General features: G+C 43.3%; 1 protein-coding gene across 1 annotated transcript in view; it reads left to right on the top strand.

The window, feature by feature from the left end:
- LOC140193965 (arf-GAP with SH3 domain, ANK repeat and PH domain-containing protein 2-like) overlaps positions 1-25,380 on the top strand; it is a 268,459-nt gene that overhangs the window by 189,240 nt on the left and 53,839 nt on the right. The window contains exons 14-15 of the mRNA XM_072251199.1: positions 1,861-2,027; positions 20,187-20,320. Coding sequence (XP_072107300.1) covers positions 1,861-2,027; positions 20,187-20,320 — 301 coding nt within the window. The remainder of the gene's footprint in view (positions 1-1,860; positions 2,028-20,186; positions 20,321-25,380) is intronic.

Consider the following 25,380-nt stretch of genomic DNA (forward strand, 5'->3'; position numbering starts at 1 on the left):
ATCTTGTGATAGAAGAATGGCCATTGATGGAGTAATATTGGTTAGGGGTTAATCACTGTTCTGAGAAATTCCTGCAGTATTTACCTAGGGTGAAATGATAAACCTTCAACAAGCATCCTAACACATAAAATGCTAGAGGAACTCAGCAGGCGAGGCTTCAACAAGCACCGCTGTCTTCACTGTATTCTAGAGATTGTCTTATCTAATGCATAGATTTTGTCTCAGAAATTTTCACTGGATTCAACTTTGCTAGGATTCTTTGATTGCACATTTGGTGAGATGCTGCCTTAATGTTAAAGGCAAACAGCATTGCTCCCCTCTGAAATTGTGGACACGCTTGGACTAAGGCAGTAATAGTATCTGAAGCAATGTAGTCCAGCTAAATGAAAATAATGCACTGGTAAAATGACTAATGTTCAGTGATTATCAATTGAGGTGTCAGTGATTGTTGATGACACCTTCCATTGCTTAGTGATGATTGAGCAGACACTGGAATCGTGATTGGTTTGTTTTGATTTGTCCTATTTTGAGTAGGTATGATCTGGTTGATTTGTGCTTCGTGTCAGATGTTGAAAGGGCCAGACAATTTAGCTATCTCTTGATATTTTGTGATGTGAGTAAAATTGGTTATATCTTGCATCTAAAACATGGACCTTCAGGAGAAGATCTGTTTGGATCACCCAAACAATGCTTCTAACAAGACTTTATTTATTGCAAATAGCCCAGCTTGTGCTTGGTACCACTATCACTGAGAAAATCTATGTATCTTCTAAGGTATGTAGTTTCTGACATGTGCCTGGGTTGTGGAGCTTTGATTTGATTGCTTAGATTGAGGGATTTCTTGGTTTTGTCTTTAGCATACTGCTGTTGCTTTTTAGTATGCTTGTTAGGTCTGTATTATAGCTTCACCATGTGAGCATTCTGTCTTAGATTTGCCAGCTAATTACTCTTTAGCATAGAATTTTGCCCTCCTTTAGTTGTCCAAACTGCCTTTATAGGATGCCTGGTTTAAGTTAGGAAATGACTAAATCTGTCATTTAATATGGTAGTGGTATCAAATAATATGACTGAGGGTAGAGGTCATACGTCATTACCGCAAATTGAAGTGCGTACTCTTTTTGTTTGTTTTGTGCACAGTTGCATATCCAGTTGGAGAATTGTTGAGAATCTGCAGGATTTCCCCATGAGTCATTCTCTGTTTCATATTAAGTGTCTTCCTACTGCGGATGGTTAGCAATTGATGTTGAACATCAGCAGTAGGAAAACACTTAATATGTAGCAGGTTCTTTTACCTATATTTGACATGAGGCTACATGACTGAACAAGTGCCAGTGAACAAGACTATTTTCTTTAAAATCACATTCCAGAAGTTTTATAGTCTTCATTGCTAATTGTGAGTTCTTGTTGCAGTTTTTTAAATTCATTTCATTTGTACTTGTGTTTCTGCATCTTGAATCTTTGCATTAAGATTACTTGATCAGCATTAAACCACTATTGTGTCTAACAATTGCACAAATTTACTGGGCTCATCAACCCTCATGCTATGTGTGAGTAGACATTATATTAGTGCAGTTCTTCCAACTTGTCACCAATTCCTTAAATCCCTTTATGGATTAGTTTGTTTGGCCATCAAAGTAGCATTTGTTCAATAAAATAATATTACAAAGTACATTCAAAATACCAGAGAATGATTAATAAATGGTGCATACATCCAGCCAGAAGGGTAAGAGTTAAAAACTGTTTAAAAGAAATAATAAATACCTTCAAACTTGTGCAAACTTTTTTGTGCATTAGGTTTAACAGTTTTTCTGCAAGCATTTTTTCATTTGCATTTCTTGTATCTTTCCTTCAATTTTGTAGCTGGATTTCCGTTTTGCAGAACAGTAAAGAAGAGGCTTTGAACAATGCTTTCAAGGGGGATCATAATGCAGGAGAAAATAACATTGTCCAGGAATTAACAAAAGCAATTATTTTAGAGGTGCAGCGGATGACCGGAAATGATGTGTGTTGTGACTGCAGAGCACCAGGTAATTTGCATTTACAATTAAATGGTGATTAAAGGGATTATCATTGATTATTTGCCATGATTTCATTTAACTACATATTATAATTCTTTTTATATAAATCTATACTGCACTATTGAAGTGTTGTTTAAAACACTACATGTTAAAAATTTTCTATAATTGGTACTTATTAGTTTTTAATTTTTTTATGTTTCTACAATGCAACAACAAAAAAACAGTAAACAAAAGAGGTTTATACAGTGTAAAACAAACATATCAAATGTACAGTTCATAACAGTTAAGGAGAAGCACCCATAGTAGAATCGTATAAAGTTAGTTACCACCCCACCCTCCCACTACCCAACTCCAGGCCAACCTTACGATATATAGAAAGGTTAATCAGAACTTTTATCACCACAGAGCTGTATTTATAAAAAAGATGGTATATTGCCTACTACCTAAGCTATAATATAATTACACATCAAAAAACAACCGTAAGTCATACTTATAAGTTAACATTGATAATCTGACAGAAGTTTCGAGTATCATATGACATGCAGTGGTCCTCTTACTATGTTAAAAGTTTGATATTTGGCACAGAAACATGACATTTCCCATGTTTTATTTTCTCTGATAGTTTGCTTTTTGGCTCTGGTAATGCTGATACTTCAAACTCCTAACAATGAAAAGCTGCTGGCATGCCACCTTCAAAGTTGCATATGTATGTAGGGAGTAGATCCTCTGACATGTTAGATCATAAGACATAGGAGTAGAATTAGACCATTTGGCTTAGAGAGTTTGCTCTACTATTTCAACATTTCCCTCTCAACCCCATTTTCTTGCCTTCTCCCCATAACCCATGGAAAAATTCTAGCATGGATAAAGCAGTGGCTGATTGGCAGGAGGGAAATAGTGAGAATAAAGAGAGCCTATTCTGACTGTCTGTCAGTGACAAGTGGTGTTCCACAGGGGTCTGTGTTGGGACCGATTTTTTTACATTGTATGTCTATGATTTGGATGACGGAATTGATGGTTTTGTTGCAAAGCTTACAGACTATGTGTAGTACAGGAGTGCTGGAAAGTTTGTGAACCCTGTGAAATTTCTCTTTCTGCATAAATATGACCTAAAATGTGATCAGATCTTTACGCAAGTCCTAACAGTAGATAAATAGAACCTAATAAAATAAATAACACAAAAAGTATTATACTTGTTTGTTTATTTATTGAGAAAAATGATCTAATATTACATGTAAACACGAGGAAATCTACAGATGCTGGGAATTCAAGCAACAGACATCAAAGTTGCTGGTGAACGCAGCAGGCCAGGCGGCATCTCTAGGAAGCGATACAGTCGACGTTTCGGGCCAAGCTCAGCCCGAAACGTCAACTGTACCTCTTCCTAGAGATACCGCCTGGCCTGCTGTGTTCACCGGCAACTTCAATATTACATGTATTTGTTAGAAAAAGTATGTGAACTTCTGCTTTCAGTAACTGGTGTGGACCCCCCACCCCACCCCTGCCTCCTGTACGGCAATAACTTCAACCAAACATTTCAGGTAACCGCTAATCAGTCCTGCACATCGGCTTGGAGGAATTTTAGGCCATTCCTCTGTACAAACCTGCTTCAACCCTGGATGTTGGTGGGATTCCTTGCTTCAGGTCCTTCCACGATATTTTTACAGGCTTTTGGTCAGGACTTTGACTTGACTATTCCAAAACAAGGATTTTCTTCTTTTTAAACAATTCTGTTGTTGATATACTCTTGTCTTTTGGATCATTGTCTTGTTGCATTATCCAACTTTTATTAAGCTTCAGGTGATGGACTGCTACCCTGACATTCTCTTGTCATAATGTCTTGATATAATTTTGAATTAATTGTTCCCTCAATGATTGCAGGCTGCGCAAGCCCTGAAGCAGCAAAGCAGCCCCAAACCCATGATTTTCATTCCAGGACGAGGGAGATGTCCTCCTTTTTTACAGAAAGGGGCTTCCCTTCCTCCACCATCAACTCTGCTCTCAAACGCATCTCCCCCATCTCACGCACATCTGCTCTCACTCCATCCTCCCGCCACCCCACTAGGAATAGGGTTCCCCTGGTCCTCACCTACCACCCCACCAGCCTCCGGGTCCAACATATTATTCTCCGTAACGTCCGCCACCTCCAACAGGATCCCACCACTAAGCACATCTTTCCCTCTCCCCCAACTTTCTGCTTTCCGCAGGGATCGCTCCCTACGTGACTCCCTTGTCCATTCCTCCCCCCCATCCTGATCTCCCTCCTGGCACTTATCCTTGTAAGCAGAACAAGTGCTACACATGCCCTTACACTTCCTCCCTTACCACCATTCAGAGCCCCAGACAGTCCTTCCAGGCGAGGCGACACTTCACCTGTGAGTCGGCTGGGGTGATATACTGCATCCAGTGCTCCCGATGTGGCCTTCTATATATTGGCAAGACCCAACGCAGACTGGGAGACCGCTTTGCTGAACACCTACGCTCTGTCCACCAGAGAAAGCAGGATCACATTTTAATTCCATATCCCATTCCCATTCTGACATGTCTATCCACGGCCTCCTCTACTGTAAAGATGAAGCCACAGTCAGGTTGGAGGAACAACACCTTATATTCCGTCAGGGTAGCCTCCAAGCTGATGGCATGAACGTTGACTTCTCTAACTTCTGCTAATGCCCCACCTCTCCCTCGTACCCCATCTTATTTATTTTTATACACACATTCTTTCTCTCACTCTCCTTATTCTCCCTCTGTCCCTCTGACTATACCCCTTGCCCATCCTCTGGGTCCCCCCCCACTTGTCTTTCTTCCCGGACCTCCTGTCCCATGATCCTCTCATACCCCTTTTGCCAATCACCTGTCCAGCTCTTGGCTGCATCCCTCCCCCTCCTGTCTTCTCCTATCATTTTGGATCTCCCCCTCCCCCTCCCACTTTCAAATCTCTTACTAACTCTTCCTTCAGTTGGTCCTGACGAAGAGTCTCGGCTTGAAACGTCGACTGTACCTCTTCCTAGAGATGCTGCCTGGCCTGCTGCGTTCACCAGCAACTTTGATGTGTGTTGCTTGAATCTCCAGCATCTGCAGAATTCCTGTTGTTTGCGTTTTTATATTCCTTCCACCATGCTTCACAGTTGGGATGAAGTTTGATGTTGATATGCAGTGCCCCTTTTCCTTCAAACATAGCAATGTGCATTTCTGCTGGTAAGTTCAACTTTTGTCTCATCTGTCCACAGAACATTGTCCCAGAAACATTGTAGAACATCCAGGTGGTCTTTTGCAAACTTGAGACGTGCTGCAATGTTTGTTTTGGGGAGCAGTGGTTTCTTCTGTGGTATCCTCCCATAAACAACATTCTTGTTCAGTGTTTTTTCTTATAGTGGACACATGAACAGAAACTTTATCAAGTTCTAAAGATTTCTGCAGGTCTGTTGCTGTTACTCTTGGGTTCTTTTTCACCTCCTTCAGCATTGGACATTGTGCTCTTGGTGTGATCTTTGCAGGATGCCCATTCATAGGGAGAGTATAGCAACAGTACTGGGTTTCTCCATTTATAGACAGTTTCTCTTCCTATGGACTGATGAACACTCAGGTCTTTAGAAATGTTTCTGTAGCCTTTACCAGCTTCATTCATCTCTGCAGTTCTTCTTCTAAGGTCCTCTGAAAGTTGTTTTGATTGACGCATGGTGCATATAAATAGAAGTTTCTTGAGAAGAGCAGGCTCTGTCAGTAACCTGACTTTGTGTGCTTTTTTAATTGGGCAGCCCACACATCCAATCTTATCTCATTGATTGGAACACCTGACTCCAAATAGCTTTTGTAGCAGGCATTATCCTAGAAGTTCACATATTTTTTCCAAAAATACATGTAATATTGGACGCAAACAACAGGAATTCTGCAGATGCTGGAAATTCAAGCAACACACATCAAAGTTGCTGGTGAACGCAACAGGCCAAGCAGCATCTGTAGGAAGAGGTGCAGTCGACGTTTCAGGCCGAGACCCTTCGTCAGGACTAACTGAAGGAAGAGTGAGTAAGGGATTTGAAAGTTGGAAGGGGAGGGGGAGATCCAAAATGATAGGAGAAGACAGGAGGGGGAGGGATAGAGCCAAGAGCTGGACAGGTGATTGGCAAAAGGGGATACGAGAGGATCATGGGACAGGAGGTCCGGGAAGAAAGGCGGGGGGGGGTGGGGACCCAGAGGATGGGCAAGAGGTATATTCAGAGGGACAGAGGGAGAAAAAAGAGAGTGAGAGAAAGAATGTGTGCATAAAAATAAGTAACAGATGGGGTACGAGGGGGAGGTGGGGCCTTAGCGGAAGTTAGAGAAGTCGATGGCGGACAGAGCGTAGATGTTCAGCAAAGCAGTCTGCGTTGGGTCTCGCCAATATATAAAAGGCCACATCGGGAGCACTGGACACGGTATATCACCCCAGTCGACTCACAGGTGAAGTGTTGCCTCACCTGGAAGGACTGTTTGGGGCCCTGAATGGTGGTAAGGGAGGAAGTGTAAGGGCATGTGTAGCACCTGTTCCGCTTACACAGATAAGTGCCAGGAGGGACATCAGTGGGGAGGGATGGGGGGGACGAATGGACAAGGGAGTTGTGTAGGGAGCAATCCCTGCGGAATGCAGAGAGAGTGGTGGGATCCCATTGGAGGTGGCGGAAGTTACGGAGAATAATATGTTGGACCCGGAGGCTGGTGGGGTGGTAGGTGAGGACCAGGGGAACCCTATTCCTAGTGGGGTGGCGGGAGGATGGAGTGAGAGCAGATGTACGTGAAATAGGGGAGATGCGTTTAAGAGCAGAGTTGATAGTGGAGGAAGGGAAGCCCCTTTCTTTAAAAAAGGAAGACATCTCCCTCGTCCTAGAATGAAAAGCCTCATCCTGAGAGCAGATGCGGCGGAGACAGAGGAATTGCGAGAAGGGGATGGCGTTTTTGCAAGAGACAGGGTGAGAAGAGGAATAGTCCAGATAGCTGTGAGAGTCAGTAGGCTTATAGTAGACATCAGTGGATAAGCTGTCTCCAGAGACAGAGACAGAAAGAACTAGAAAGGGGAGGGAGGTGTCGGAGATGGACCAGGTAAACCTGAGGGCAGGGTGAAAGTTGGAGGCAAAGTTAATAAAGTCAACAAGTTCTGCATGCATGCAGGAAGCAGCGCCAATGCAGTCGTCGATGTAGCGAAGGAAAAGTGCGGGACAGATACCAGAATAGGCACGGAACATAGATTGTTCCACAAAGCCAACAAAAAGGCAGGCATAGCTAGGACCCATACGGGTGCCCATAGCTACACCTTTAGTTTGGAGGAAGTGGGAGGAGCCAAAGGAGAAATTATTAAGAGTAAGGTCTAATTCAGCTAGACAGAGCCCAGTGGTGGTAGAGGGGAACTGATTAGGTCTGGAATCCAAAAAGAAGCGTAGAGCTTCGAGACCTTCCTGATGGGAGATGGAAGTATATAAGGACTGGACATCCATGGTGAAAATAAAGTGGTGGGGGCCAGGGAACTTAAAATCATCGAAAAGTTTAAGAGCGTGAGAAGTGTCACGAACATAGGTCGGAAGGGATTGAACAAGGGGTGATAAAACAGTGTCGAGGTATGCAGAAATGAGTTCGGTGGGGTAGGAGCAAGCTGAGACAATAGGTCGGCCAGGACAGGCAGGTTTGTGGATCTTGGGTAGGAGGTAGAAACGGGAAGTGTGGGGTGTGGGAACTATAAGGTTGGTAGCAGTGGTTGGGAGATCCCCTGAGCGGATAAAGTCGGTGATGGTGTGGGAGACAATGGCCTGGTGCTCCTTAGTGGGGTCACGATCGAGGGGTAAATAAGAGGAGGTATCCGCGAGTTGTCGCTGTGCCTCGGCAAGGTAGAGGTCAGTACGCCAGACTACAACAGCACCCCCCTTATCGGCGGGTTTAATAATAAGGTTAGGATTAGTGCGGAGGGAGTGGAGAGCAGAGCGTTCCGAATGAGTGAGGTTGGAATGGGGACAAGGTGCGGTGAAGTCGAGACGGTTGATGTCCCGTCGGCAGTTAGCGATAAAGAGATCCAGAGCAGGCAGAAGACCAGAGCGGGGTGTCCATGAAGAAGAGGAGGGTTGAAGACGGGAGAAGGGGTCATCAGTGGGGGTGGAAGAGTCCTTGCCGAAGAAGTAGGCTTGGAGACGGAGACGGCGGAAGAAGAGTTCCACATCATGGCGAACACAGAACTCGCTGAGGTGTGGGCAAAGGGGGACAAAGGTGAGGCCCTTACTGAGGACAGAGCGTTCTGCCTCCGACAGTTGAAGGTCGGAGGGGATGGTAAAGACCTGGCACGGATGACAGCTCGGATCAGAGGGGGGAGGGGGGAGGCTGGGGGTGTCAGTGGAGAGGGGATGGTTGGGGTGAGAGGAAGATGGAGCCTCTGAGGACCCAGGAGCTGACGGTGGGATCTGAGGAAGACAGGGCTGCGGAGTGGTGGTGGGGGAAGGGGAGACGGGAGTCACAACAGCAGCACATAAAGACCCGGCCTGGAGTTCAAGGCTGGCGTCGCAGTTGGTGGTTGCGCAATCGCTGTGAAGGTGTCCATGGTCGTTGCTGGAGTCCGGGTTTTGAATATGCCCTGAGGTGTTGGAGCCGCCGAGATCAGTGGCAGGGGCCGCAATCTGAAGTTCATGCCTGCTGGCGTCGGGGCCGGCAGGCTCTGGAGTCCGTAGATGTAGGATCTTGCGATCTTTGCCTAACATGACAAAGTCAAAAAAACGGCGATTGCAGGCGTGGATCCGACGGAGGATGAAATAACGGGTAGGACCATTACAGGTGGTGAAGAAAGTGTCCCGAAGGTGTGGAAGGGTCTGGGATAGGGACACCAAGTACCTCCTCATGGCGGAGAGAGTCGCCTTCAGAGCTTGACGGGAGAAGCGACAAGAGGCAGAGTAATATTGGATCATTTTTCTCAATAAATAAATGATCTAGTATAATTTTTTGTTATTTATTTAATTGAGTTCTCCTTACCTAGTTTTAGGATTTAGATTATGAAGACATGCAGTCCTCTTTTATTATTATTTAGTAATGCATGCATTAAGAAATGATACAGTATTTCCTCCGGTGTGATATCACAAAACACAGGACAGACCAAGACTGAAAAAAACTAACAAAACCACGTAATTATAACATATAGTTACAACAGTGCAACAATACCATAACTTGATGAAGAAGTCCATGAGCACAGTAAAAGTTCAAAGTCTCTCAAATGTCCCACATCTCACGCAGACGGGAGAAGGAAGAAAACCTCTCCCTGCCATGCCCGACCACGGTCCGACTCTGAGTCATCCGAAAACTTAAAGCTCTGATCAGCTCTCCGACACCGAGTACTGAGCGCCATCTCTATCCGAACGATTTGACCTCCATCTCGGTCGCCCACAGCAGGCAAAGCCGGGGATTTTGGGGCCTTCCCTCCGAAAGATTCCTGACCGCGCAGTAACGACAGCAGCGAACGAGCGTTTCAGAAATTTTTCCAGATGTTCCTCTGTGCTTTCACGTCCATCTCCATCAAATCAGAGTTGTCCATGGCCCCTATTTAATGGAAAGGCTATCATTTAAGTGAAGATCTAATCACATTTTAGGTCATATTTATGCAGAAATAGAGATAATTCTACAGGGTTCACAAACATTTTAGCACCACTGTAGCACGGTATTTTGAGGAAGTAACTAGGCTACAGGACCTAGACAGATTAAGAGAATGGACAAAGAAGTGGCAGATGGAATACAGTGTTGGAAAATGTATGGTGATGCACTTTGGTACAAGAAATGAAAGTGTTGACTATTTTCTGAATGGAGAGAAAATGGAAAAAACTCAGATACAAAAGGACTTGGGAGTCCTTGTGCAGGATTCTCTAAAAGTTAATTTTCAGTTTCAATCCGTGGTGAGGAAGGCCAATGTGATATTATCATTCATTTCAAGAGAACTGGAATATTAAAACAAGGATGTAATGTTGAAACTTTATAAAACACTGGTGAGATCTCACTGTGGAGTATTGTGAAAAGGTTTGGGCCTCTTGTCTTGGAAATGATGTGCTGAAGCTGGAGAGGATTCACAGGAGGTTCATCAAAATGATTCCAAGATTGAATGACTTGTCATGAAGAGCGTCTGATGCCTCTGGACCTGTATTCACTAGAATTCAGAAAAATGAGGGGTGACCTCATTGAAACTTATCGAATGGTGAAAGGCTTTGATGGAAGCCAAGTCATAGATTCTGGATTGGTCTGGGCATGAAGGGATATGGGGAGGAAGCAGGAGATTGGGGCTATAAGGGAAATGGATCAGTCATGATGAAATGCTGGAGCAGACTCAATGGACCAGGTGGCATAATTCTGTTCCTACATCTTATGGTAACTTTTCACACACTTTCTAATCAAGAACCTATCAATTAAAGCTTCCACCTTAAATATACCCAATACCCTCTCATCTCAGTTCTCCTCGAATTCCTCATCTCAGTTCTAAATGGACGTCCCTCTATTCTGAGGCTGTGTCCTCTGTTTCAAAACTCCCCCACCATAGGAAACGTGGTCTCTACATCCACTCTATCTAGGCCTTTCAACATTCAAAGGGTTGAAAAAAGATTTCCACCCCCCATCCCCCCATTCTTTGAAATTCCAGCAAGTAAGGGCCCAGAGCCATCAATTGATCCCCATAGGAAAAGCCTTCCATTCCTGGAATTATTCTCCTGAACCTCCTCTGAACCCACTCCTATGTCAGCACATCCTTTCTTAAATAAGGGACCCAAAACTGCTCACGGTACTCCAAGTGAGGCCTCACCATTGCCTTTCAAGCCTCAGCATTACATCCTTGATTTATATTCTAGTCCTTTTGAAATGAGTGCTAATATTCCACTTGCTTTCTTCACCACCAACTCAACTGGCAAATTAACTTTTAAGGAATCCTGCACGACGACTTCCAAGTTTCTTAACATTATGGATTTTTGAATTTTCTCCCCATTTAAAAATCTTCTAAGCTTTTATTCCTTCTACCAAAGTGCATGATCATTCTCTTCTTGACACTTGCCACTTGTTTGCCGGTTCTCTTAATCTCTAAGTCCTTCTGCAACCTCCCTCCTTCCACAACACCACTTGCCCTCCAGCTATCTTCATATCACTAGCAAACTGGGCCACAAAGCCATCAATTCCATGATCCAAATTATTGACATACAATATTAAAAGAAGCAACCCCAATGCTGACTCCTGCAGAGCACCACTAGCCACTGACAGCCAATCAGAAACGGCTCCCTTTATTCCAACTCTTTGCCTTCTACCAATCAGCCAATGTTCTATCCATCTTAATGTCTTTCCTGTAATACCAGGGGCTCTTTTGTTGAGCAGTATAGTGAATCGCCTAGTAGGCGCAACCATGAATTATTCTAAAAAGCCACCTCTGTGGTTAAGAAGGCATACGGAGCATTGGCCTTCATCAATCGTGGGATTGAGTTTAAGAGCCAAGAGGTAATGTTACAGCTATATAGGACCCAGGTCAGACCCCACTTGGAGTACTGTGCTCAAATCTGGTCGCCTCACTACAGAAAGGATGTGTAAACCATAGAAAGAGTGCAGAGGAGACTTACAAGGATATGCCTGGATTGGTGAGCATGCCTTATGAGAATGGGTTGAGTGAACTTGGCCTTTTCTCCTTGGAGTGACGAAGGATGAGAGGTGACCCTGATAGAGGTGTACAAGATAATGAGAGGGATTGATCATGTGGATAGTCAGAGGCTTTTTCCCAGGGCTGAAATGGCTAGCACGAGAGGGCATAGTTTTAAGGTGTTTGGAAGTAGGTACAGAGGAGATGTAAGGGGTAAGTTTTTTACTCAGAGAGTGGTGAGTGCGTGGAATGGGCTGCTGGTGGCGGTGGTAGAGGCAGAAACGATAGGGTCTTTTAAGAGACTCGTGGATGGATACATGGAGCTTAGAAAAATAGAGGGCTATGGATAAGCCTAGGTAGTTCTAAGGTAAGGACATGTTTGGCACAGCTTTGTGGGCTGTAGGGCCTGTATTGTGCTGTAGGTTTTCTATGTTTCTTTTTAAATCTTTTTATTGAATTAGTACACAAAAGGTAAAACATATAGCAACCAATACATTGTTAAGATATAAATATACAAGTAATATTAATACAAAAAAAGCAACGCAAACAGCGTAAGTTAGTTATAAAATAACAAGGTAATATAGTTGTATACTAATTTTCCATATATATCGATAAACGAGAAAAAAAAACAGAAAAAAAACCCCCCAAAAAACCTACTGTGCAACTAACCTACAAAGCAAAGCAATGGGCTAACTAGGTAAATAGTAGACTTGAACAAATTAAACAATCATGTCCTCAAACCCGACCTCTGCTAATAGCAGATAAAATCCACGAAGGGAGTGTTTGTATGATCAGAGAGAAAAAAAAATAGTTACATTAAATGAAAATATTGAATAAAAGATCTCCAGGTCTGTTCAAATTTAACTGAAGTATCATAAAGATTACTTCTGATTTTTTCCAAACTTAGATACAGTATCATTTGAGAGAACCAAAAAAGCGTAGTTGGGACATTAATCTCCTTCCAATGTTGTAGAATACATCTTTTCACCATTAAAGTAAGAAATGCAATCATTCTACGCGCTGAGGGGGATAAATTACTAGAAGTTTTAGGTAATCCAAACATAGCAGTAATAGGATGGGGAGAAATATCACTATTCAAAACCTTAGAGATAATATTAAAAATGTCTTTCCAAAAAGTTTCCAGAGTAGGACAAGACCAAAACATGTGGGTCAAGGAAGCTATCTCCCCATGACATCTATCACAAAGAGGGTTAATATGAGAGTAAAAACGAGCTAATTTATCTTTAGACCTGTGCTCTAGGGACAACTTTAAATTGAATTAAGGAGTGTTTGGAACAGATAGAGGAAGTATTAACTAGTTATAAAGTATGAGCCCAGTCATCCACCGGGATAGTAAGGCCCAATTCCTTTTCCCAGTCAGTCCTAATCTTATCGAATGGAGCTATCCTAAGTTTCATGATAGTATTATAAATAATAGCCGTTACACCTTTCTGACACGGGTTGAGATTAATGATAGGTTCTAAAATATTTGTAGGGGGTAATGCCAGAAAGGAAGAAAGTATGGTATTTAGGAAATTTCTAACTTGCAAATATCTAAAAAATTGTGTCTTTGGTAAATTGTATTTGTTAGATAACTGTTCAAAAGACATAAGGGAGCCATCTGAAAATAAGTCCAAAAACCGTGATATACCATTAGTCTTCCAAATTTGAAAAGCACGGTCCGTAGAGGAGGAGAGAAAAAATATATTACCAATAATAAGAATCGCTAGCACAAATTGATTAAGATCAAAAAATTTTCGGAATTGAAACCAGATGCGCAAGGTATGTTAAACTATCGGGTTGCAAACCTGCTTATAGCGTTTCAAATCGGAAGGAAGAGAAGATCCTAATATAGAGCCAAGTGCATAGCCTTGAACAGAATGTAATTCCAATACTACCCACTGAGGAATGGAGAGTATATCTTGGTCAAGTAACCAATATTTCATGTGTCGAATATTAATTGCCCAATAGTAAAATCTAAAGTTAGGTAATGCCAAGCCTCCATCTCTCTTAGATCTCCATCTCTCTGTGGATGTATTCTACCCAATCTCGGGTTTTTATTTTGCCAAATAAATGAAGAGATTTTAGAGCCTACTTTATCAAAAAAGGATTTTGGAACAAAAATCGGTAATGCCTGAAATATATATAAAAATTTTGGCAGAATAAACATCTTAACAGCATTAATACGACCAGTCAAAGTTAAATAAAGTGGAGACTATTTAAAGGAAAGTTATGTAATGTGGTCAATTAAGGGTAAGTAGTTAGTCTTAAATAAATCCTTATGTTTACAGTTAATTTTAATCCCAAAATATGAAAAATGATTATTAACCGATCTAAATGGCAGGTCCTGATATAAGGGAACTTGCTTATTAATAGGGAAAAGTTCACTCTTATTAAGATTTAATTTATATCCTGAAAAAAGACTAAATTGTGCTAATAAATCTAAAGTTGCTGGAATAGATTTTTGAGGATTGGAAATATATAAAAGTAAGTCATCAGCATAAAGTGATACTTTATGAGACTTTAACCCACGAGTTATACCAATAATGTTAGGAGATTCTCAAATAACAATTGCAAGAGGTTCTAATGCTGTATCGAATAATAAAGGGCTAAGAGGACAACCTTGTCTGGTACCTCGAAAAAGAGGAAAAAAAGGTGAGTTTAGAGTGTTAGTACGAACTGAGGCCATGGGAGAATGGTATAACAATTTGATCCAGGATATAAATTTTGGGCTGAAAAACATTTCAAGCACCTTGAATAAGTAGGGCCATTCGACCCTGTCAATGGCTTTTTCAGCGTCTAGGGAAATGACGCATTCAGGATCGTTTTGTGACGGGGTTTAGACAATATTTAAAAGTGTACGAATATTATAAAAAGAGTAGTGATTCTTAATAAAACCTGATTGGTCTTCCGAAATAATATAAGGAAGTGCTTTTTCTAGTCTGTTTGCTAATAATTTATAAGATGCACATTGAGTGGGGTCTTTATCCTTCTTTAATATTAAAGAGCTCGATGCTCTATAAAAGGATTCTGGTAGTTTACCAAGTTTTAATGAGGCCTCCAGAACCCTGGATAACCAGGGGACTAATGAGGGTGCAAAAGATTTTTTTAAAATTCCATGGTAAACCCATCAGGGCCAGGAGCTTTCCCCGAGTTCATAGAAAAAATAACATTCTTAATCTCATCAGTAGTGAAGGTTGTTTCTAACATAGAATATATATCGTGTGAAATCGTGGGAAGTCTAGGTTATCTAAAAAGTCACACATATGTTTAGAGTCTCATGGAGATTCTGATTGATATAAAGAGGAATAAAAATCAAAAAAGGATTGATTAATCTCAGCTTGATCAAACGTCAGTTGGTCTTTTTGATTATAAATCTGATTAATTTGAAATTTAATGGAGTTAGTCTTCAACTGGTTAGCCAACAGTTTACCGACTTTGTCACTATGTATATAAAATTCGCTTCTTGTCTTCATTAATTGATTTGCAATACAGGACGAAAGTAATAAACTGTATTCCATTTGAAGTTCAGTTCTTTGTTTATACAGCTTCTCAGATGGAGCTGTAGCATATTTCTTATGTATTTCCTTAATCTTGTCCACAAGAACCAGCTCTTCCTCCTTCAACCTTTTCCTCAAAACAGCAGAGTACAAAATGATCTGACCACGAGTATAAGCTTTATAAGTATCCCAAAAGGTGTTCATGGATATATCCTCTGTACTGTTAATTGTTAAAAAAATGATCAATCTGTTCATTCATAAAGTTAACAAAATCCAAGTCCTGAAGCAACAACAGATTAAAACGCCATTGTCTATTATTATGAGTATTGGCCAATAATTTAATAGAAGGCTTAAGTGGAGCATGGTCTGAAATGGTTATAGAATCATATTCACATTTAACTACTGAAGAAATAAGACTAGAGTCAATAAAAAAAAAAATCAATTCTTGAGTAAGAGTGATGAACATTTGAAAAAAAAAGAGAAGTCTTTTTCCTGGGGCTGTAAAAACCGCCAAATGTCCGTCGACCCCGAATCTGAGAGAAATGAATTAATCAAGGTTGCGGATTTATTGGGTACAGTCTGTATAGGGGCCGAACAGTCCAATAACGGGGATAAACAAATATTAAGATCTCCGCCCCAGATTAGTGAAGACTCATTCAAATTTGGGAACAAATTAAATAACGATTTATAAAATTCCGGACAGTCCGAGTTTGGAGCATAACCGTTAACCAGAGCTACCTTTTTATTAAAGAGTAAACCACTAACCAATAAAATCTACCATTCGGATCAGAGATAATATCCTGTTGCACAAATGTAATTGAGGGATCTATGAAAATAGAAACTCCTCTAATTTTAGCATTGGAATTGGAATGATATTGTTGTTCCTTCCAGAACTTAAAAAAATTTAATCTGTCCCCCCCTCCGCACATGGGTCTCTTGTACAAATAGAATATGTGCTTTAAGTCTCCGGAATACTTTGAGGACTTTTTTCCTTTTAGTTGGATGATTAAGACCATTAGTATTCCAAGAGGCAAAATTAATAGTAGAATCCATAACCCCTAAAGTCAACCCTCAAATAAAGGGAGGATTGACAATAGGTTCAACCCACGAACCCGGAAAGGGAACAGAGTAAACAGGAGATACCGAGAAAGAGGACGCAAAAAATACTTAAATAATATATGAGTAGCCCAAGAAGAAAAAAAAACTAAAAAGTGAAGCCCCCCCATCCCCACCCCGAAACCCCAAAGCTAAATCTAAAATAGACTAGCCAGATAGAAGCAAGCACTAAATCTACCCCCATGACTTCCGATAGACGCTCAATAAAAAAGTGTATATATAAAAAGATCAGCTAAAATTGTAAAACAGTAGAAGAGTGAAAAAATCAAAAAGTACACAGATTAAAATGAAAACGATACAATACAAAGAAAAAATAGATATATATAAAAAAAACCGTTGACATACAGCAGACCGTATAATTAGGAAAAGAGATGAAATATCTGCATAGACTAGCAAAAAAAAATTACAAAGTTTAAGGCCTCCAGGTATGTGCGAAAAATGATGCTGTGTGAGTGGCCACCCAGAATCCCCAGGGAAGAAGAAGGAATGACGCAGTTAAAAAAAGAGTTTGGCAACCATATTGATTAAACAAAAAAAACATTTCTGCCCTCAGATAGAGCAAAAAAAAGAAATTAAAACCCAACGGATTAACAGCCTCCAATCAGGCACTGATGATTTAGTAGTGCGATTAGGATGTTGAAGGCGAATGTTGATCCAGGTAACTCTGGGCTTCCGACGGAGAGTCGAAAAAACGGAAAGACCCATCAGACAATCGGATCCTCAAACGCGCAGGATATAGCAGCACTGGTTTTAAATCCATTTTGTAGAATTCAGCTATCACAGATCTGCAATGAACACGTTGGTCACGAACCTGTTTGCTGAAATTCTCCACCAATCGAAAGCGGAGGTCCGAGAAATCAATGTAGCCGAGCAAAACGAAGCAGCTTTTCCTTGTCTTGAAAATAATGAAATCGTAAAATAACATGCTGAGGTTTGTCCGACTTAGACGAATATAATGGGACTCTGTGAGCCCTATCCAATAGTGGTAGTTGATCAGGAAACAAGGTGGGAAATGAATCTTTTAAAAGTTGAGAGAAAAACTTAATAGGGTCTTCAGATTCGGTGCGTTCTCTGAGTCCAATAATTCTTATATTCTGTCGATGCATTCTGCATTCTAAGTCGAAATTTTTAAAGGTAAGGAATTCAAGTTTTTTCTTCATTGTACTAATTGTTTCTTCAGTTTTTCCCATTTTGAGTTCATTCTGTTGCGTATGAACTTGGAGATTAGATATAGCAGTCTGATGTTCCGTGATAGTTGTTTTCATCTTATCAATTTCATCGATGATTCTCTCCAGTTTAGATGAAATCTCCGCACGGATCAAATCCGTTATAGCTTGCATAGTTACCTCCGATTCAACTGGAGGGGGATCGGTAGCTTTTGGTCTGACAGGAGGTTTGCCGTTTTTCCCATTCTTAGACATACCGGACCTTAAAAACATCCAAATATATAATGACAATCAACTGCCAGGTATTGTAAAGGTCGGTGCCTTAAAAGTTAGCTTAAATGTAGCTGATGATAGGATAAGGATCAGAGGTAATGGAGCCGATCTAAGCCACGACCTCACTCCATGAGCACCACTGGAAGTCTCTCGGTTTTCTATGTTTCTATGTTAGTGTTCAACAAATTCCCCCTTTTGGGATCCAGCACCAACCTGATTTTATTAATATATCTGTATATTGAAATCCACCATAACTATGGTAACATTGCCTCTTTGAAACTATTTTCTATCTCCCATTGTAATTTGTAGCCCACATCTTTGCTAGGGAATCTTATGGAAACCTGTTGAATGTTGAAAGGCCTTGACTGAATGGATGTGGAGACTATGTTTCCTATGGTGGGGGAGTTTATAACTAGAGGACACTGCCTCAGAATAGGGGGATGCCCATTTGGAATGGATTTGAGGAGGAATTTCTTTAGCCAGAGAGTGGTGTATCTGTGGAATTTGTTGCAAACTTGTGGAGGCCAAGTCCTTGGGTATATTTAAGACAGAGATTGTTAGCTTCTTGATTAGTCAGGGCATGAAGGGTTACGGGAAGAAGGCAAGAGATTGGGGCTGAGAGGGAACTGGATCAGCCATGATGACATGGCATAGTAGGCTCATTAACCAAATGGCCTAATTCTGCTCTTATGGTCTTAATACACAATACCCAATCCAGAATAGCTGATCCCCTATTGGGCTCAGCACAAACTGCCCTAAAAAGCCAACTTGTAGGCATTCTACAAATTGTCTCTCTTGGAATCCAGGATCAACCTGATTTTCCCCAATCTAGTTACGTATTGAAATACCTCATGATTCTCATAATACTGCCATTTTGATATGCCCAGGAGCTTGAAGCTGCTCACCTTTCCACCACTAACCTGTCCACCACTAACCTGTCAATGAGAACATGTATGTGCTCTCCTGACTTCCCCTTCTTGAAGTGCACAATCAATTCCTTGGTCTTGCTGATGTTGAGTGTGAGGTTCGTTGCAACACCACTTAACCAGCCGATCCATTTCACTCATGTATGCCTCTTCTTTGTCATCTGAGATTCTGCTGACAACAATGGTGTCATCAGCAAATTTATAGATGGCACTTGAACGATTGATAATCTCTGACAGGCATAGATAGGATTGATAACCAGAGTTTCTTTCCCATGATGAATGTGCCTAAAGGACATAGAGGACTAGAGCACATAGGTTAAGGTGAGAGGAAAGACATTCAAAGGGGATCAGTGAGGAAGTTTTGCATGATTAGTTGGTATCTGGAATGAACTGTTGAGGAGGTGGTGGAGGTAGGAACAGTTACGATATTTAAGAGGCATCAGGATAGGTGTTTAAATGAACAAAGACAGAGGATACAGAATAAAGTAGCTACGTAGGATCAGCATCAATAGGAATAATGGTTGGCATAGATGCTGTGGCCAAAGGGTCTGTTTCAATGTGTGCAACTCTGACTGTGGTTTCTAATTATGCTTTTCCCCCATAATTTTAAAAGACACCTTTAAGACTAACCCTTGACTTACTTTTTTCAAGAAAAAGATGCTTATTTCAGCACCAACAATGTGTTTGTTCTGTGGTCTGGTAGCAAACAGTTTTAAGCTTGCCTGTGGTATTAATGGCTTAGCTTCACATCAAGTTGCAAAGTGGAAAGGATATTAATTTGTTTTAACTCAAGAGGATAATGTTGGTCAGACAAGAGGGAATCTGAAAGGTACATAACAATCTGTAACGTCTGTCTAACAAATCACACCCAGATGATAAGCACCCAGTCACATAAAGACCCTGAACACATCACCCCATGTTGTATTGTGTACGACATCTGCCCTGCATTATATGCTGCGTAATGTGTAATACGGTCACCCCCTCCACCCCCCTCTTATGTCAGGCACCTGGCACCTGGCCTGTGTGTACTATGTAACGTGTCACCCACCCCACCATGGCAGGTTGAAACTTGAGGATCCACCTGAGCTCTTCACGCCTCCTGCGCACCAGTTCCTCATCCAGCCGGTGGAGGCACGTCCCCTCGGTCTTGATCTTTTCAAAATGCTGCTTCACCTCCTATCACTACTCGGCCTGGGGAGGGCCGGGGGCAGATAGATTAAAGATAAAAGATGAGCTCTATTTGTCACATGTACATTGAAACATGCAGTGAAATGTGTTCTGCGCATCAACTGCCAACACGGTCCGAGGATGGTGCTGGGGGCAGTCTGCAAGTGTTGCCACGCTTCTGGTGCCAACAAAGAATGCCCACAACTCACTAGCCTAACCCGTACGATTTTGGAATGTGGCCTCCAGTTTCTCATCTTCGGAAATGCCTTCTATCCACTGGTTCAAAGTTTCTAATATATTTTTGAATCAATATTGAAAGGGACTCCAGGTTTGTTAAATATTACAAGCTTATTGCTTGGTGTTGCTGAAAATCTTGTTGACAATAATTTTGAGCTGGGTTGTTAAATTTTATTTTACAGATCCGACGTGGCTTTCTACTAATTTGGGAATTTTAACATGCATTGAGTGCTCTGGAATTCACAGGGAACTGGGAGTTCATCATTCCAGAATACAGTCCCTTACGTTGGATGTATTAGGGACATCAGAACTCTTGGTAAGTCCTTTTAATTATATGTAAGGTTATAGACAAACCCTTCTCCTCAGTGTCTAGGGAAACCCCACAACCAGCCAACTACGTAAGCCAGTTTATGTGGAGGCTGCATAAATGCCCAGTTCACAGATCAGACAGAACACCATAAGCAGTTAAATACATACACTTTATAAATCTTACTGCGAATATCGGTTAACAAAGAATACACTCTAAAAGAATAAAACAAAGAAAGGCGCCAAAGTTCGAATAGAGTTTTAAAAGTCAGTGTACTTAAGGTTTCGTTGGAACTCAATATCTCGCAGAACCTCGACCCTCCGTCCTCAGCCTCCGACGACCTGCAAGGGACCACTCCTCGGGTGGTTGACCAGAGCACCTCCGAATGCGACCTTCCTCCATCTTTTCTGCCCAAAAAACCCACCAAACCATCCTGTCCCCAGCCATATGAGACAGAATATCACCCACAAAAAGAATGACGTGGGCACTCATTGGTTCGTTCACTCCCTTATCAATAATATAACCCAAACAAGCAGGGAGAGAGAGAACTCCTTAAATCGCAGTTATTATTACAGAAAAGCCATTTTATATAACATACAAAGTGTTGGCTCGTGGCCAAGTGGTTAAGGTGTTCGTCTAGTGATTTGAAGGTCACTAGTTTGAGCCCTGGCTGAGGCAACATGTGTGTCCTTGAGCAAGGCATTTAACCACACATTGCTCTGCGACAACACCGTTGCCAAGCTGTATGGGTCCTAATGTCCTTCCCTTGGGCAACATCGGTGGCGTAGAGAGGGGAGACTTGCAGCATGGGCAACTGCTGATCTTCCATACAACCTTGCCCAGGCCTGCGCCCTGGAAACCTCCCAAGGCGCAAATTCATGGTCTGATGAGACTAACGGATGCCTGTATAACATACAAAGAAGCCATTTTAGACACCTCAGTGGCCAGTGTAACCAAGAGCCAGTTACACTCTCCGCCCCACCAAATAAAGTCATGTCCTCATGACACTAAAGGTGTTCACCAATCCTCCTTGCAAAACACAAAACCCAACCCAGGTGCATAAAGCAGTGACATAACTTCCCAGGGCAGTAGAGATCACACCCTGTTCTCCCTGCGCTACATAGGTCAACCTCTCCGGGGGGGATTCCTACTTCTCTGAGACCTCTGTACCTCCTCTGGTGACCCTTCCAGCTCAAACACCACTGAAGACACCTCGAGTCTACCTGTTGAACCCTCACCTGCTCCCTCACTGGGACCTCTCGGTAACTCGAAGCCCTCTGTCTCGGGTTCTGGTTCCACCCTCTCTCCTTCCAAGGCCGGCTGTATCCCAGGCTGCCCCCCAATACTCTCCCGCCTCTCACCTAACTCAGTGGGGGAAGGGTCAAGAGCCTCTTCTTCCGGTACCGGGGAATTAACGAACGGAAGCAGGTACCACAGATCCAAATCATCATCTTCCAAATCAGTATCCTTCTTTGGGGCCGGGCACAGTTCAGCCTTCCCCAAAGTGGGTTCCTCTGTCAAACTGCGGCTCCGTAGAATCCTTGTACTAGGCAAAGGCTCCCCATCGGACGCTGGGTCCATCTGCACCTCCTGTCCCAGGGGCAACAGGTGGTTGCGATGAAGAATCTTGACAAGCCCATTCCCATCCTCTGGTCTCACCCGGTAAACAGGTAGGTTCGGCATCTGCCTCTCTACCACATAGGGGATGGCCGCCCAGCGATCTGCCAGCTTGTGCTTACCATGTCTTAAATTCCATATGAGGACCCGGTCTCCCAGCATAAGTTGAGCGAATTTCATTTTCTGATCATACCTCCTCTTATTCCCTTGATTCTGCTTGGTGGCTGCCGCCTCAGCCAACTCGTATGCCCTTTTCAACTCCCTCCTCATGTCGGCACATACTTCAAATAGGGTTTCGAAGGTAATTCACTTGCTTCAGTCCCAAAACACAGGTCAGTGGGCAACCTCGCTTCCCGCCCGAACATCAGATAATAAGGCGAGTACCCGTAGCATCATTGCAGGTACAATTGTAACAGTGAACCAAATGCCCAATGTGCTGACTCCACTTACTCTTCTGACCGATCTCCAGAGTCCCGAGCATGTCCAACAAGGTCCGGTTAAACCTCTCGGGCTGAGGATCATCCTGCGGGTGGTAGGGCGTGGTCCTGGATTTCTCAACCCCAGTAATTCATGGATAAGCCTGCTCTCGAAGTCCCGTCCCTGATCACTATGTATCCGTTTGGGGAGGTCATAATGAACAAAATACCTCTCCCATAACACCTTTGCCATTGTAGTCGCTTTCTAGTCCTTAGTGGGAAATGCCTGAGCATACCTAGTGTAGTGATCCGTGACGACTAAGACATTCGCGGTGTTGCTGGTGTCTGGCTCAATAGTCAGGAAATCCATACACACCAGGTTCATGGGTCCCACACTCTGCAAGTGGGACAAAGGAGCCACCTACGCAGGCAGGGTCTTCCTCCGGATGCAGCGACTGCATGTCTTACAGTATTCTTCAACCTCTTCCCCGCCGCCCCCCCCGCCCCAATTCGGGGCCAGTAAAACCAGTCCTTGAGTAATCCGTAGGTCTCTTCCACTCCCAAATGCCTGGAGTCATCATGTAGTGACTTGAGCGCAGTCTTCAGGCAGGACCAGCTGGCAATGCCGGGGGCATTCTGGGGGTGACGTGACCTGGTATAAGTTTTGGTTCTTCAGCTTCAACCGAGGCCACTCCTTCAGTAGTAAGGGCACTGAGGCGTGTTTCGTCTTCTCCGCCTGAGCCATATCCCCCTTTTTAGCCGCGTATCAGATAGTGCCAATGCCGGGGTCATCTTGCTGAGCCGCCCCCACTTCCTCGAGACTCAACTCTGGTAACTGCTTGTTCTTCGGAGCAGTCAAATTACAGTAAACAGTGGGTAGCGCGTCATCATCAACCCCCATTGATCCACTGCCCGATCGGGCCCGATCGGGTTCCTGGCTTTAGCGTCGCTGGCAAATTGACACGTGGCCTTCACTCCCGGGGCAGGGACGCTCTCCCACTCCTCGTCCGTGCCCGACCCCTCATGCGCCTGACGAGATAAAGCATTGATGTTCCGGCTCCCCGGCCAGAACTTCAAGCTGAACTCATAGGCAGACAAAGCCACCAACCACCAATGTCCAGTTGTGTCCAGTTTCACCTAGGTCAGAATATAAGTGAGTGGATTGTTGTCTGTCCTCACCTCAAACTTGGCCTCGTATAGATAGTCACTCAACTTGTCCACTGCCCATTTCAGCGCCAGAAATTCCAACTTGTTAGTGGGATAGTTTCTGTCAGAAGGCAACAAACTTCGGCTGACAAACGCCACCAGCCTCAATCCGTTGCCCTGCTCCTGGTACAGGACAGCTCCCAGTCCCGCTCGGCTGGCATCAGTGTGCAGCACATATGACTTCCGGGGGACGACAAAAGCCAACACCGGGACCTATGTCAGCACCCTTTTCAGCGATTGGAACGCCTCCTTGCATTGGGCATCCCACCTCGGTCCAAAGGGCTCCGACAGGTTCAGATGTCCTCCTGCTTCCTACCTTCGGTCTCCCTTCCTTTTTTTCCCCACGGAGGGAGGGGGGGATAGCCACACAAAAGCTGGTTCAAGAGGTGACTCATTTTAGCGTATCCTTTCACGAATCGCCGATAATACCCACAGACCCCCCAAAAACGAGTGCAGGGCACTCACAATCTCTGGTCTCGGCCAGGTGGTCACTGTGTCTATCTTAGCTGGATCAGTAATCACCCCATCTCACGAGATTATGTGTCCGACATAGCCGACAGATGTCTTGCAGAACTGGCATTTGTCCAGGGAAAGTTTCAACCCTTCCTCCTTCAGCCGGCTTAACACCTTCAGTATCCGCTCCTCATGTTCTTCCAAAGTAGATCCAAACATTATTGTCACGTACCCCATAACGGGTTAAAGAACCAGCAGAAATGGAAAACACCTTGGAGTCTAGTATTGCTGTTAACTAATGCTCATTTATTAGTAACTACGCAATACAGTAATATAAAATCAGATAAATCAAACAGGTTAGCAAAGTTCATGCATATATAAGTGCGGAAATATAAAAACCAAGCTTCTTCAAGCCTAGGGGGTAAATGGATACAGTCTTACGATGATGGATAAAGGGAATCAGTTCAATTCGTGTTATTTAGTTGAGTAGTGATGGAGAGAGAGGTCTAGGTCTTCAGGTGAGCTGATGTCGTCGATCTTCCCGTTGTCCTCCGAAACTTCCAAGTTAGCCAAACTTGACCAACTTACGAGCACGGTCTTCAAGTGATAGTTTACCAACCCAGGCAAAGTTTAAACACACTGGTAGACTCCACAGGGTCGCTCTTTCACGCACAAATAATCACAGATCGATCCCTCACAATTGATCCTCAGTCCCACACTCGTGGGCACCTGAACAGGATTGTGATAACTTCACCACACCTTAGTGCGTCTGCGTGTCCTGTGAAACAAGCAATTACGCTGCTTTAAATGCTGTTGTGCTGAACACCAGCTGTGCATCAAGTAGCTCCTCCCTTCTCTCTCTGTAGGAACTCAGACGCTGGCAGTGGCCTTGCAGAAATCCCAGACAAACTGTGAGCAGTCTTCATATCTATCTATCTATCTATCTATCTATCTATCTATCTATCTATCTCTCTCTCTCTCTCTCTCTCTCTCTCTCTCTCTCTCTCTCTCTCTCTCTCTCTCTCTCTCTCTCTCTCTCCCTCTCCCTCTCCCTCTCCCTCTCCCTCTCCCTCTCCCTCTCCCTCTCCCTCTCCCTCTCCCTCTCCCTCTCCCCCTCCCCCTCCCCCTCCCCCTCCCCCTCCCCCTCCCCCTCCCCCTCCCTCCCTCTCTCACAAGTTGTTTGTGCTGTACAGCTGTACGCTCTCTCTCTCTTTTTAAAAGCCCAGTCCATAATGAATAACTCAGGATAACATCATACTATCAAGTCATCCAGATACACCAACCTTGAGCAAGTTCATATCCCCCACTGTCCTCTCCATGACCCTCTGGAAGGTGGCTGGGGCCCCCGATATGCCTTAGGGCATTCGTTTGAACTGA

Source organism: Mobula birostris, chromosome 2 (assembly GCF_030028105.1).
Source record: "Mobula birostris isolate sMobBir1 chromosome 2, sMobBir1.hap1, whole genome shotgun sequence".
NCBI lineage: Eukaryota > Metazoa > Chordata > Chondrichthyes > Myliobatiformes > Myliobatidae > Mobula > Mobula birostris.